The 16,109-nt window shown below is 37.7% G+C and overlaps 1 protein-coding gene across 3 annotated transcripts in view; it reads left to right on the plus strand.

Annotated features, from left to right (window-relative positions):
- Positions 1 to 16,109, plus strand: part of RELN (reelin) — a 558,183-nt gene that overhangs the window by 146,648 nt on the left and 395,426 nt on the right. For all 3 annotated transcript variants that reach the window (XM_027539733.1, XM_027539731.1, XM_027539732.1), the window contains exon 3: positions 15,332 to 15,467. In XM_027539733.1, the coding sequence (XP_027395534.1) occupies positions 15,332 to 15,467 (136 nt within the window). The remainder of the gene's footprint in view (positions 1 to 15,331; positions 15,468 to 16,109) is intronic.

A 16,109-nucleotide genomic window follows, 5' to 3' on the forward strand; every position in this document is an offset into this window, starting at 1 on the left:
ACCATGGACTGCAGCACACCAGGCTTCTCTGTCCTTCACCATCTCCTGGAGTTTGCTCAAACTCATGTCCATTGAGTCAGTCATGCCATCGAACCATCTCATCCTCTGTAGTCCCCTTCTCTTCCTGCCCTCAATCCTTCCCCACATAGTGTCTTTTCCAATGAGTCAACTCTTTGCATCAGGTGACCAAAGCATTGGAGCCTCAGCTTCAGCATCAGTCCTTCCAATGAATATTCAGGGTTGATTTCCTTTAGGATTGACTGGTTTGATCCCTTTGCTATCCGAGGGATTCCCAAGAGTCTTCTCCAGCACCACAACTCAAAAACATCAATTCTTCAGCACCCAGGCTTTTTTATGGTCCAGCTCTCACATCTGTACATGACTACTGGAAAAACCATAGCTTTAACTATATGGACCTTTATCAGAAAAGTGATGTCTCTGCTTTTTATTATGCTGTCTGGGTTTGTCATAACGTTTCTTCCAAGGAGCAAGTGTCCTTTAATTTCATGGCTTTAATCACTGTCCACAGTGATTTTGGAGCCCAAGAAAATAAAGTCTGTCGCTGTTTCTGTTGTTTACCCATCTATTTGCCATGAAGTGATGGAACCAGATGCCATGATCTTAGTTTTTTGAGTGTTGAGTTTTAAGCCAGCTTTTTCACTCTCTTCTTTCACCTTTCACTAAATCAAGAGGTTCTTTAGTTTCTCTTCACTTGCTGCCATTAGGGTGGTGTCCTCTGCATATTTGAGGTTAATGATATTTCTCCCAGAAATCTTGATTCCAGCTTGAGCTTCATCCAGCCTGGCATTTTGCATGATGTACTCTGCATATAAGTTAAATAAGCAGGGTGACAATATACAGCCTTGATGTACTCCTTTCCCAATTTTGAACCAGTCCATAGTTTTATGTCTGGTTTTAACTGTTGCTTCTTGACATTCATACAGGTTTTTCAGGAAGCAATTAAGGCAGTCTGGCACTCCTCTCTGTTTAATAATTTTCCACAGTTTGTTCTGATCCACATAGTCAAGGCCCTCAATGTCGTTAATGAAGCAGAAGTAGATGTTTTCCAGGAATTTCCTTGCTTTTTCTATGATCCAACCATTTGCCTTGTTGCATTTCTTTTTCTTGGGGATGACTTTGGTCACCACCATCTGTACAGTGTTACAAACCTCCATCCGTAGTTCTTCATACACTCTATCAGATGTAATCCCTTGAATCTATTTATCACTTCCACTGTATAATCATAAGGGATTTGATTTAGGTCGTACCTGAGTGGCCCAGTGGTTTTTCCTATGTTCTTTAAGTGTGAATTTTGCAATGAGGAGCTTTTGATCTGAGCCACAGTCAGTTGCTGATCTTATTTTTGATGACTGTATAGAGCTTCTCCATCTTCACCTGCAGAGAATATAATCCATCTGATTTCAGTATTGACTATCTGGTGATGTCCATGTGTAGAATTGTCCCTTGTGTTGTTGGAAAAGGGTGTTTGCTATGACCAGTGCATTCTCTTGACAAAACTGTTAGCTTTTGCCCTGCTTCATTTTGTACTCCAAGGCCAAACTTGCCTGTTACTCCAAGTATCTTTTGACTTCCTACTTTTTCATTCCAGTCCCTTGTGATGAAAAGGATGACTTTTTTTTGGTGTTAGTTTTAGAAGGTCTTGTAGGTCTTCATAGAACGATTCAGCTTCATCATCTTCAGTATTAGTGATTAGAGCATAGACTTTGTTTACTGTGATGTTGAATGGTTTGCTTTGGAAACGAACAGAGATCATTCTGTCATTTTTGAGACTGCACCCAAGTACTGCATTTCGGACTCTCTTGTACTATGAGGGCTACTCCATTTCTTGTAGGGATTCTTGCCCACAGTAGTAGATATTATGATCACGTGAATTAAATTTTCCCATTCCTGTCCATTTTAGTTCACTGATTCCTAAAATGTCGATATTCACTCTTGTTATCTCTTGTTTCACCACTTCCAATTTACCTTGATTCCAGGTTCCTATGCAATATATTGTTCTTTACAGCATCAGACTTTACTTTCACCACCAGACACATCCACAACTGGGCATTGTTTCTGCTTTGACTCAGACTCTTCTTTCCTCCTGGAGCTATTTCTCTGCTCTTCTCCAGTAGCATTTTGGATACTTTCTGACCTGAGGGGTTAATCTTTCAGTGTCATATCTTTTTGCCTTTTCATGCTGTTCATCGGGTTCACAAGGCAAGAATGCTGAAGTAGCTTGCCAATCCCTTCTCCAATGGACCACATTTTGTCAGAACTCTGCACCATGACCTGTCCATCTTGGGTGGCCCAACACAGCATGGCTCATAGTTTCATTGAATTAGACAAAGCTGTGATCCATGTGATCACATGGCTAGTTTTGGTTAGTTTTCTGTGATTGTGGTTTTTATTCTGTCTGCCTTCTGATGGATGCGAGGCTTGTGCAAGCTTCCTGTTGGGAGGGACAGGCTGTGGGGAAAACTGGGTCTTGCTCTGGTGGGCAGGGCCATGCTCAGTAAATCTTTAATCCAATTTTCTGCTGATGGTTAGGGCTGTACTCCCTCCCTGTAGTTTGACCTGAGGCACCTCAGTGCTAGTGTTTGCAGTCTCTGTGGTAGGATGTAGGCTCCAGTGAGCAACAAATGCCCTGACCAAAAGGTATGTACAGTTAATTGGAACAGAAGAGAGTTGGACAAGAGTTAGTTAGGATTCTTTGGGAATTTGACTAGAAAGTAGCAGAAAACACCATGAAATCATAATAGAAGCTAGTGAAGGTAATTGAGAGACGTCAAACAAAAGGTTCTGGCCATCTCATAGGAAGAAGCTGTAGGTAGAGTCGCTCCAGTACCACGGAGAGCTCCTGCCATTTAAATTACTGTATGATGTCAATTGTAGTGCCTTCCCTGGTAGCTCAGCTGGTAAAGAATCTGCCTGCAATGCAGGAGACTGCGGTTTGATTCCTGGGTTGGGAAGATCCCCTGGAGGAAGGGATAGGCTACCCACTCCAGTATTGATGGGCTTCCCTGGTGGCTCAGCTGGTAAAGAATTCACGTGCAATGCGGGAGACCTGGGTTGGGAAGATCGCCTGGAGAAGGGAACAGCTGCCACTCCAGTATTCTGACCTGGAGAATTCCCTGGACATGTGTAGTCCATGAGGTTTTGAAGAGTCGGACATGACTGAGTGACTTTCACTTTATTCAACAACAGTTCATTCCATAAACATTTATTACATGTCTATCATAATTTTTTGTGTGTAAAAAATTCATAATGTAACAGTCTGATGGGGAAGACAGATAACTCCCTGTAATGCAATGAATAGTTCAATAACAGAACTATTCTCAGGGTAGTATGAGAACATGGAAATGTTCCTAACATTAAACTTGGTTACAGGAAGGAATTACACAGGAAAGTGTCATGGGGGAGATGATTTATGATCACATATGTATATTAAGTGAGAAGTAATCATTTAGCCAAGCCAGAGGAAGAAAGGGCACTTTAGGTCAAAGGTCAACAAACTTTTTTCTGTAAATGGCATGATGGTATTTTAGGCTTTTCAGGTTATCATAGTAGGTCTTTTTTGCATATTTTTTCACTTTTTTTTTTTTTTTTTTTTTTACAAATTTTCATAATGCAAAACTATTCTGAGTTCAGTGGTTGTACAAAAACAGGCCATGGTTCAGATTTGACCAATGGATCATAGTTTGCTGACCCTTTGTCTAGGCAGAAAGAACAGGAGTAAAGCCAGAGATAAGTACATACAACATATATATATTGTTTGGTTTTGATAGAATATGAAATTTGCATAGGGATCATGATAAATAATCCCAGATCGAGAGATAGGTGACAGAATATCATGTTGGACTTAAGCCTATTTTTTCTTAAGTTTTGGTTAAACTTAAAGATTTAAATCAGTAGAATGATAAAATTAGATTGTGCTTTAGAAAGATACCTCTATTGAGAATTAACCTTAGGAGGTAAAACTGAACACAGAGACCAATTTGGGAGCTATTGGCACTGGTCAAAAAAGAGATAACAAAAGCCTGAAATAAAGGCATAGTGGAAAAGGGTAGGTAAGAGGGGACACAGTTGAAAAAATTTTGAGGTAACATCAGAAATACTTGATGATAGATTGACGTGACTCCAAGATGAGGTAAGTAGTATTTTTTTAGCTGAGATAATAAATATTATGCTGACTCATTGATGTTACTCCTTTAACGGGAACTCTGATAATCATTTGTTCCAGATTTACACCATCTGGAGTTAGAAACCAGAGGCACATCTTCTGTCTTGATGTAACTTTTGGGGAAATCTATTGGGCTTTGCAGGAAGGGTATGCGGAGCTTTTGTTCCTGTCCATCAAATAGACTGAGCAGTACTTTTCCTGTGGCAGAATGCCTGTTCAAGGTAAAGGATAAAGAACTCAATATATAGATTCATGGAAATATTCTAAAAGCTGTAGTCTTTCAGGACTATCAGTTATTTCAGCTATTTTTGGATCAAGAAATCCAAAACTTCATAGACTTTGAAATTGCCCTCTGAATGAAGGAGACATAAGTCATCTATGATTGCCCAACATTTTTATATAGTTTCCCATATTGTTAGTATCACCATCCCCGAATAGAAATTCCATAATCCCTAGGGTTAAGGCATGTAGCCTAGTTTCTACCAGTAGACCAGTACTCATGAGACTTGAATATAGAAGTATGCAGGATGAAGTGGGGACCAAGTGTAGAGAAATCCAGATTCAGCCAAGTACAGCAATGAAAATGAGGGGAATATAGTTATGTACGGTGGCCACTGTAGTGCAATTAGTTTGGAAAGGCTTGGGCAGGCAACATGGAGAGATTATCATCTTGTTGTTCAGTCATTAAGTCAGGTCTGATTCTTTGTGGCCCCGTGAACTGCAGCACACCAGACTTCCTTGTCCTTCACTATTTCCTGGAGTTTGCTCAGATTCATGTCCATTGAGTCAGTGATGTTATCTAACCATCTCATCCTCTGCCATCCTCTTCTTTTGCCTTCAATCTTTCCCAGCATCAGGATCTTTTCCAGTGAATTTGCTCTCCACATTAGGTGGCCAAAGTATTGGAGCTTCAGCTTCAGTATCAGTCCTTCTAATGAATATTCAGGGTTGATTTTTTTTATAGAATTGACTGGTTTGATCTCCTTGCAGTGCAAGGGACTCTCAAGAATTTCCTCCAACACCACAGTTAGAAAGCATCAATTCTTCAGCGCTCAACTTTCTTTATGGTCCAACTCTCACTGTATATGACTACTGGGAAAACCATAGCTTTGACTAGGCAGACCTTTGTTGGCAAAATGATGTCTTTGTTTGACAATATTCTGTCGAAGTTTGTCATAGCTTTTCTTCCAAGGACTAAGTGTCTTTTAATTTCATGGCTTCAGTCACTGTCTTCTGTGATTTTGGAGCTCAAGAAAACAAAATCTGTCACTGCTTCTACTTTTTACCCTTTTATTTGCCATGAAGTGATGGGACCAGATACCATGATCTTAGTTTTTTAAGTGTTGAGTTCCAAGCCAGCTTTTCACTTTCCTTTTTAACCCTCATCAAGAGGCGCTTTAGTTCCTCTTTACTTTCTGCCATTAGAGTGGTATCATCTGCATATCTGAGATTGTTGATATTTCTGCTGGCAGTCTTGATTCCAGCTTGTGATTCATCCATCCTGGCATTTTGCATGATGTACTCTGTATATAAGTTAAATAAGCAGGATGACAATATGCAGCCTTGTTATACTCCTTTCCCAATTTTGAACCAATCAGTTTTCATATGTCCGGTTCTATTTGATCTGCATACAGGTTTCTTAGGAGACAGGTAAGGTAGCCTGGTATTCCCATCTCTTTAAAAATTTTCCAGAGTTTGTTGTGACTCATGGGTCAAAGGCTTTAGTCTAGTCAATGAAACAGAAGTAGATGTTTTTCTGGAACTCTCTTGCTTTCTCCATGATCCAATAGATGATGGCAACTTGGTCTCTGATTCCTCTACCTTTTCTAAACCCAGCTTGTTCATCTGGAATTTCTTAATTCAGGTACTTCTGAAGCATAGCTTACAGGATTTTGAGCATAACCTTGATAGCATGTGAAATGAATGCAAGTGTATGATCATTTGAACATTCCTTGGCATTGCCCTTCTTTGGAATAGGAATGAAAAATGACCTTTTACAGTCCTGTGGCTACTGCTGAGTTTTCCAAATTTGCTGACATATTGAATGCAGCACTTTAACAGCATTATCTTTTAAGATTTTAAATAGCTCAGCTGGAATTCCATCACCTTCACTGGCTTTTTTCATAGTAATGCTTTCTAAGGAGCACTTGACTTCACGACTGAGCAACTTTTAAGAGGAGAGGCAGAGTATGCAATATTAGGAGGAAAGACATCAGAAATATACTCTGAAACAGTAGACCAGAGAGCTTCAATTAAAGACAGCACAGACTTTACATAGATCTTTGGAAAGGATGCTGCTCTGTTAAACTCAGTGTTTAGGCCACATAGACCTAAGTGTAACTAGATGACTTTTCCCCTTACGGAGCAATTTTGACGTGAAAATGTCTTACTCACAACAGTACCTAATTCAAGCACATGTCTCAGGTCAGTTCAATTCAGTCACTCAGTCGTGTCCGACTCTTTGCGACCCCATGAATTGCAGCACGCCAGGCCTCCCTGTCCATCACCAACTCCCGGAGTTCACTCAGACTCACGTCCATAGAGTTGGTGATGCCATCCAGCCATCTCATCCTCTGTTGTCCCCTTCTCCTCCTGCCCCCAATCCCTCCCAGCATCAGAGTCTTTTCCAATGAGTCAGCTCTTCGCATGAGGTGGCCAAAGTAATGGAGTTTCAGCTTTAGCATCATTCCTTCCAAAGAACACCCAGGGCTGATCTCCTTTAGAATGGACTGGTTGGGTCTCCTTGCAGTCCAAGGGACTGTCAAGTGTCTTCTCTAACACCACAGTTTAAAAGCATCAATTCTTTGGCACTCAGCTTTTTTCACAGTCCAACTTTCACATCCATACGTGACCACTGGAAAAACCATAGCCTTGACTAGATGGACCTTTGTTGGCAAAGTAATGTCTCTGCTTTTGAATATGCTATCTAGGTTGGTCATAACTTTCCTTCCAAGGAGTAAGTGTCTTTTAATTTCATGGCTGCAGTCACCATCTGTAGTGATTTTGGAGCCCAGAAAAATAAAGTCTGACACTGTTTCCACTGTTTCCCCATCTATTTCCCATGAAATGATGGGACCAGATGCCATGATCTTAGTTTTCTGAATGTTGAGCTTTAAGCCAACTTTTTCACTCTCCACTTTCACTTTCATCAAGAGGCTTTTGAGTTCCTCTTCACTTTCTGCCATAAGGGTGGTGTTATCTGCATATCCGAGGTTATTGATATTTCTCCCAGCAGTCTTGATTCCAGCTTGTGCTTTTTCCAGCCCAGCATTTCTCATGATGTACTCTGCGTATAAGTTAAATAAGCAGGGTGACAATATACAGCCTTGACATACTCTTTTTCCTATTTGGAACCAGTCTGTTGTTCCATGTCCAGTTCTAACTGTTGCTTCCTGACCTGAATACAGATTTCTCAAGAGGCAGATCAGGTGGTCTGGTATTCCCATCTCTTGAAGAATTTTCCACAGTTTATTGTGATCCACACAGTCAAAGGCTTTGGCCTAGTCAATAAAGCAGAAATAGATGTTTTTCTGGAACTTCCTTGCTTTTTCGATGATCCAGCAGATGTTGGCAATTTGATCTCTGGTTTCTCTGCCTTTTATAACAAGAGGAAAAAAGTTATCCAATAACTATCTGGTGAGAATTTAATGTCTTTGAAGACAGAGAGGTAGAGGAGGAGGGGAGAGCATTTGAGTTTGTGCCTGGAGGAAGGCCCTCTATTCAGGTTCACTCTCAGATGATATATGTTTGATCTCTGGATTTAGAGTTCTCTTGGATCAGCACAGGGGTCTGTCCTAGAATTGAAGTACTGCCACTGAAGGACAGAAGGAGGGAAGAAGCCAGTGGACAGTGTGAGATAGCAGATGGATTTGTGTTCCAGTTCTGTTTGCTAGCTCTTTTATTGACATGTGTTTAAATGTTGGCAAGTTACTGAAATCCACTGGTTCTTGGTAATTCTCCTGTATCTTTTAAGTGGGAATGATAATAACAGCTAACACATATAGTACTGACTGTGTGTGTGTGCTCATTTAATCTTCGAGCCACCCTGGTATTATCATCTGCATTTTCCTGGAGAGGAAAGTGAGGAACAGAGTATTTGAGTAAGTGGCCCAAGATTCTGCAGTTCCTGATAGTGGAACAAAGGTCTGAACCCTGGCTGATTGTCTCCAGGGTCTGTGCTCTCAAACTTTCCCTTCTACTGCCTCTGTAGTAGTAGTAAGATAATAATATGGGTAAAACCCCTCACAGAGAGGGCATTTGATAAATGGTAGTGCTTGGAGAGGGATGGGGAGGGAGGGCAACAGCAGGAATTATCAACTTTGTAGTGAGTGAGGAAAGAATCAGGTTGACTTAGAATAAATTCTTTGAGCTTGGATTCTCATGCATTTTCTAACATATGCCCATAGAATATACACTTCCAGAATGATTTTTTTTTTTAAGATTTTAGTACTTTTTTGCTTCTACATTTAAATCTGAAACTGAATTGCCTTCAAATCAGTGCTTCAAAAGTTAAATACACGCATTGCATAAGTGTGAGTGTGGGCGCATATACTCTTCATTATCTTGTACCACTACTTGAAAGCTGTTCTTTTCACATCCATTTTCATCAGGCTGGTACTTCACAGATAAGCTGCAATGAGGATGTTTTCAGGAAGTTCAGTGATTACTTTTCAGCATATAAAATAATGTTTAGCTTTGCTGAGATATTTGTGTACATTAACCTAGCAAAGAAGGCAAATAATAGACAAGACAGATTCTGTAAGTAAACATTTATTCATATTTGAATCAGATGAAAAGATTAAAGGGTGACATAAAGGAACTCTATAATTCATTTTCTCTCTTCACTTAAAATTTAAGACTAACTTTCCAGACTGCATTTTTAGAAGAGTCTACTTTTTTATTAACTGATGTAAGTTTTTAGATATCCTTTTTTTCTTTTTAAATTGTATTTATTATGGAGGATAATTGCTTTATAGTGTTGTGTTGATTAGATATCCCTTTTAAACAAAGAGCCAATGATGAAAATAAAAGGGAACAAAGCATCTTAAATATATGTTTTTTCTTACACTTTTTATATAGATACAAGTCAATATATTTACTAAGCTTCCTGACAAAGTATTCTACCATACTTTCTGAAGTGTTTGAAACTGTAAAATACTTATTTTAAAATTTTGTCATTTTTATGTATGAAATGTATGTACATTTATCACAAATCAAAAACCTCTAATCTTAATGTACTTTCCCTTTATTTCGTGATATCCCCTCCCCAGATGCCTTATTTCTTGAATTCCACAAAAAGCCAGGACATGCTTCTACCCACTTTAACAATAACCGTGGCAAATAACAGGCTCAACACATTGGAGTAATCCACATCTTTAATCTATAACATACATCTAACATGAATGTGTAATTTTCCTACTACCTTGGTTATTTTTTGGTAATAAAGTCTTCAGAGTATTTCTTGGAAGTGAATAGCCTACATTTTTATGAGTATATGTACATTTTATTTTCAAGATGGAGGAATCATAGAGATTCTAGTTAAAGCTCTGAAAACCCAAGGTATGCACATTAAAAGCATAGAAGAGTATTCCTGAGGGAAAATGGAGTTCATACAAGGTTTAGTCATAAACTTAAAATAACTGAAGACATGTCAAGGAAAAATGACATCCTGGAAGGCATAGAAATCTGTATCACTGTCTTAAAAGGTATCATGGAAGCATCTTGAGAACAATTAAAGACATTGTGAGCCTAATCTTGCAGAAGTGTAATGTGGATAAAGGAAATTCTTACATGGATTCCTATCCTTTAACCACAACTTTGAGAAAACAAGTGCTAGATATTCTAAACTAGATATCCAGTGGTTTGAAGAACTTAATGAATTAAAAACATTCATACTTTGTCAAATGAATAGTTGTTTTATAAACTTATATTGATTATTTCTTGATACGGAAATCATAACTATGTGAATATTCCTATGTGTGTCCATGATAAGGAAAATATATCTGTAATATCAGTGCCTTAAAATCTGTCAAGACAGTTATCAATCTCATAGAGACTCACAGTTTGAAAGATATACTTTACTTTTTTGTCCAAAGTTAGACCAAGAGAGCCATACTTCCCAAGAGAGCCATACTTCCTGAATTGCTTTCTTTCTCTCATGGTCCAATTCTCTTGCAAAAGAATTCCACAGAAAACAATTTTGTATGAAAGTTTGCACATAGCCACAACAATGAAAATAAAACATTGATTGTAACTACATTGTACACATATATATTTTATGTGTATATACCTCCCTGAGATTCACAGTGTAATTAAATTCTTTTATCATATATCTGATTTTCTCTTTTTCAAGTAATTTTAAAATTCAATGTATATATCCTATTATCCAGCATGCAGCAGAGGAAAACACCATCATACCTTTAAATTCATTATCAAATTCAAATTAAAGTTACCCAAGAGTAGGCTTCCAAATCACATTTATTACTTAGATGATATATGTCTTTCATGACATGAAAGCCATTAAAAAGATCACTATGGCGGATGCAGTAAATTGTGTTTCACAGAATGCTGCAAGCTGACATTGACTTCTCTCCTTCTCCTGGATCTCATTATGTGCCTACCTCTGCCCGTTATATCTGCCTTTGTGAGCTGTCCTCCTATTTTTCTTCTGTTCATTTAAATTGTACCCAGAGAGCTAAGGAACTGAAAGGAGTCTTAGTGATCATGGATCAGCAGTTTATAGTCACTGGAACTGAAGCTTGAGAGGGAGCACCCTGACCAAGGTCATGCAGCAGCGGTGACAGAGCTAAGGGTACAGTCTTGTGCTTATCCTCTGCTGCCTCATGTGTATAAACAAATATGGGAAATCTTAGCTTTTCCCTCAAAATTCAACTCTTCAACAGAGCCATTTCTTTTTACTTTTTCTATCATGGTTTACTACAAGATATTGAGTACAGTTCCCCATGCTCTGCAATAGGACCTTTTTGTTAACAGTCATTTCTGACTGTGCAGCAAGGATTCTGGTTTGCATCCAGGCTGTACTACAATTGCTATATAAACTATAGTCGAGTTTTTACCTCCATTATCTTATTTTCCTAATGGGTAAAATGGAGAAAATAACAGCTCTTACTGCATAGGATTGTTTAAAAGCCTTAAACAAGTTCATTAACTGCTTAGAATAGTGTCAGGCCATAGTAAGTGCTCAAGAAGCATTAGTTGTTCGTATAGTTGTCCACATTAATCACTCTTTCTCTTCTGTTTTGTGTTTTTCACAAATAGCACCCAGTTAGTGCTTGCTTATTTTCTAGTTGTTTTATTTAGAATATTAGTTTATTCTAGTTATCTCTTCTCACCTGAAGTCATTTCAAGGTCGGAACAATGTCCTCCTGTATTTCTTCTATGTAGCTAAATATGGTCTAACCCAACATTTGATGCAACACAGGGATTCTGTAAATATTATTTTCTTTGCTGACTCACTCAGAATGTCTGGGAACTGGTATTTATTCTATCTCTTCAGGTGATTCTGCTGTGTAGCCAAGTTGGAGAACTGCTGTGCTGGATGGTTGGATTGCAAGAATGTTATCCTATGGAGTATTTACCCACGGCAGGGCATGAGGCAATTGCAATTCTATATCTACCTTATAAAATTCTTTCAAATAATATGCAGTCTAGACATTGACTCACTTTCTCAGAGGAGCTTTGAGGAGTGAGGAGGTATTTGAATATGAATCCTGTTACCAAGGTTCTGAGACCCTGAAACCTTATTTTGTTTGATTCATTTCCCTTCCCACATAATTGCAGCTGTAACTTTTGCTTTTCCTTTCTGGCCAAGCTGACTCTTGCAGATGTGTCATTTCCCATACACTGGATCCCTGCTTTATGCCTGACCAGAGAGGCATGGCAATTCCTTAGTCACAGCTACTGAGTCTCCTTCGGCACTCTATGATTTCCCTGGAAGTCTGACATCTTCTCTAACCTTGTGGTTTCTCTGACTTGGTGACTTTCATCCTTTTGTTGCAAGATACAGCTTAAATTTATATATAAATTTACATTTATATATGTATATATAAAAATGTAAATATATATATTCAATATATATAAATATATATGCATATATATACATATATAAATTTACATATATATACATATATGTATATTTAAATTACATGTATAAAATTACATGTATAATGTAAATTTATGTATGTATATATAAATGTAAATATATACTCAATATATATAAATATATATTCAAATATATACATATATAAATGTATATATGTATATATATGAATGAGAAAAAAGAGCATTATTAGGATATGTCAAAATATATACTATTTCTTTGGCCAGTATGACCTATTCTGAACAACTTGCTATTCTAGAAGATTCTGTTTCATTAGTTGATATAACATATATATAATTTATATTCTTTTGTTCTTATAGTATTTGTTTTATATTTATTTAGAAAATATTTCTTGAGTATCTGAAGTGTGTCATACATTGTGATAGTTGCTTGAAATACAAAGATTAAAGACATAGTCCCTCATAGACTCTCTGTAGAGGTAGTCAAGAGTATGATGGAGTGATGTATGGACTGTTGTGATGGCATGTAGGTAGGGCACCTGTTCAAACATGGAAGTACTGTGCCAGATGCTTCCATATGTATTGGGTAATTTAATTCTCCAAATAACTTTAGGATGGAGTAGACATGGTGTTTTCATTTTATAGACTAGAAAACTATCTCAGAGAGAAGCCATTTACCCAAGTTCACAAAGCCAATTTTATTAAATTTTCGACTGTCCACTCATGGCAATGTTTTTTATTTATAAACTTTATTTTTAGAGCAGCTTTAGGTCACAGGAAAATTGAGTAAAAGGTACATAGATTTTCCATACACCACCCTCCTCCAACCTTCTGTCTGTCTTGCACCGCAGTGGTATCTTTGTTATAACAGGTCAACCTGCACTGACCCATCATTGTCACTCAAAGTCCATACTTTACACTAGGTTTCATTGTATTATTATATGGAATAGTTTCACTGGCCTAAATTTCTCTGTTCTCTGCTTATTCATATCTCCCATCTTCCCTCCCAACCCCTAGCAACCACATTCTCTGTAATTTTGCCTTTTCCAAAATGTCACATGGTTGGAATCATACAGCATGTAGTTCTTTCATATTGGCTTCTTTCATTTAATAATATTTACTTTTTTATTTGAGAAGGGCCTGGCAATGCACTCCAGTATTCTTTCCTGGAGAATCCCATGGGTAGAGGAGCCTGGCGGGCTATAGTCCATAGGGTTGCAAAGAGTTGGACACAACTGAAGTGACTTAGCACAGCACAGGACAGCACAACACTTATTCATGTTTTTTCATGGCTTGATAGCTCATTTCCTTTCAGCTCTGAATAATATTCTGTTGTTTGTATGTATCACACTTTATTTACCCATTCACTTACTAAAGGATGTCTTGGTTGCTTCCCAGTTTTGACAGTTATGAATAAAACTGCTATATACATCCATGTGCAGGTTTCTGAGTGGACATCAATTTCCAGTGTATTTGGGTGAATACCAAGGAGTGTGTTTTCTGGATTATATGGTTAGAGTATGTCTATATTTGTAAGAAAATGCCAAACTGTGTCTATATTTGTAAGAAAATGCCAAATTCCAAAGTGGCTATACCATTTTGTATTCTCACTGGCAATGAATAACATGTATACCTGTAGTGGATTCATTTTGATATTTGGCAAAACTAATACAATTATGTAAAGTTTAAAAATAAAATAAAATTTAAAAAAAACTTAAAGATCCTCAATAAATATTTACTAAATAAATAAATACCAAATAAGAACAAGGATTATCCACGATTAAGCATGTTGCACACGAACTTAAATGTCTAAAATTGAAAAGAAATTAAAAAAAAAAAAAAAGAACAAGGATTATTGTAATCTGAAGATTTTTCTCTTTCTTAAAGGAATTTTGTCACTTTAATAAATATCCTAATTATGTAAAAAAAAAAAAAAAAGAATTCCTGTAGCTCCATATCCTCACTAGCATTTAGGACTGTCATTATTTTGGACTTTGGTCAAATACTAGGTGTGTAGTAGCATCTCATTGTCTTAATTTGTAATTCTCTAATGACATATGATATTGAATATCTTTTCATATGCCTACCTGCCATCTGTATAACTTGTTTGCCTGTTTTTAAAAATCAAGTTCATTTTCTTAGTGTTGAGTTACCTATTAATATTTTATATCTGAGGTAAACATGAGAAGATCATTTTATTACAAAGGAGAAAAAGCATCTCCTGACAATTCAGCTGGGAGCTGACCTGGTACTCAGCTATGCCATGATGATCTCGTTTTGAAAATGAGCAGTTTCATAGGTTATCTACTCTGAGACAGAGTAGATGTGGTTTGAGACAAAAACAAGACTACTTTTTAATCATGCCTGAACATACACAAAAGCAAGAACACAGTACAAACCACAAGCATGACCAACATTCCCTCGCCATGCTAATGTGATCGCTGCTGCTGTTATCAACCTCAACTGCAGCTCTTCTCTATTCCTCATGTCTCATAGATAAAAATTAAGATACTCAGTGATAAAATTGCTCCTACTTTCTAATAGTACCAAGATTGGAATCAAAACCACCTTTCCCTGGAACCTCCCCAACAAGACTGAGGGGGTTCCCAGGATGCAGGACTTTCAGTACTATAATCAGGAAATAATCTAACACAAACCCAAATATTTTAACAAGCTCCTGCTAACATCCTCCTACTGAGATACCTCCAGATTCTCAGTAGTATTTGGTGACCCTTGCTGCAAACACTTCCAATAAGTCCGACCTTGTTTCACTTGCAGGTGTGGTCCTGGTGGTCTTTGGTGATGGGGAAAGACCAATCAACAAAATCAAAATTAAGCAAATATTATAACAATTAATTTAGTAGATTGCTCCTTAACAATAATGTTTTAAAGGATTAATTTCCTTCTGACAATAGAAAATAGAAAACCACACAACTTAATAGGGAAGCCAGACAGCATGTTGAATGTTAACATAAAAAAAAAAAAAAACAGAAAATATTGTTATGCCATCATATGAAGGACTTTGTTTTGTTGTTTTTATAACAACACCCTTTCCTTTCTGTTTGTCAGGTATCATGTCTGACCACCAATTTGGTAACCAGTTTATGTGCAGTGTAGTAGCCTCTCATGTGAGTCATCTGCCCACAACCAACCTCAGCTTCGTCTGGATTGCTCCACCTGCTGGTACAGGCTGTGTGAATTTCATGTAAGTACCCAAAGTGTCTGTGACTGGTACAGAAGGCAAATGTATTATCAAACCAAACTTGGATCTACCCGCCTGTGTACAGTAAAATCAATCAATGGACAGCATCTTGTGGTGAAAGGAAGTACAATTTTATCACAAGGCACCAAGGAAGGAGTCCATGTAGCTAGTGCTCAAGAGACTTGAACTCCCCAGTGATTTTTAGGAAAAGGTTTTTAAAGACAGGATGAGGGAGAAGGTTGCAGGGTGTGTGATCAGTTCATAGACATTCTTTCAATTGGTTGATGGTAAGGCAATCAGAAGTCAGTATAATCAACCTTCTGGTTCCAACCAGTCTGGAGTCAAGATGCTTGTGGCAGCATACAGTTAACTTCTACCTGGTAGGGGTTTCAATATCTACAAAGTAGCTCAAAATATTACCTGAAGCTCTTAAGGAGGAACTCAAGGTCCTTGAATTTGTTTAATAGCTAAACTATTATTATTTTTCTTGCTTGACTGTTTTCCTTTGTTTCTGCATTTTCTTCTCTGATTAAATTTATGCTTTGGCACTTTGGGGAAGGCCTGGGAGGCTAAAGTTTTTCTACAAGTAATAGACAGGCATGCATAGGCTTCTCTAGTAGCTCAAATGGTAAAGTGTCTGCCTGC

The sequence above is a fragment of the Bos indicus x Bos taurus genome, chromosome 4 (assembly GCF_003369695.1).
Source record: "Bos indicus x Bos taurus breed Angus x Brahman F1 hybrid chromosome 4, Bos_hybrid_MaternalHap_v2.0, whole genome shotgun sequence".
NCBI lineage: Eukaryota > Metazoa > Chordata > Mammalia > Artiodactyla > Bovidae > Bos > Bos indicus x Bos taurus.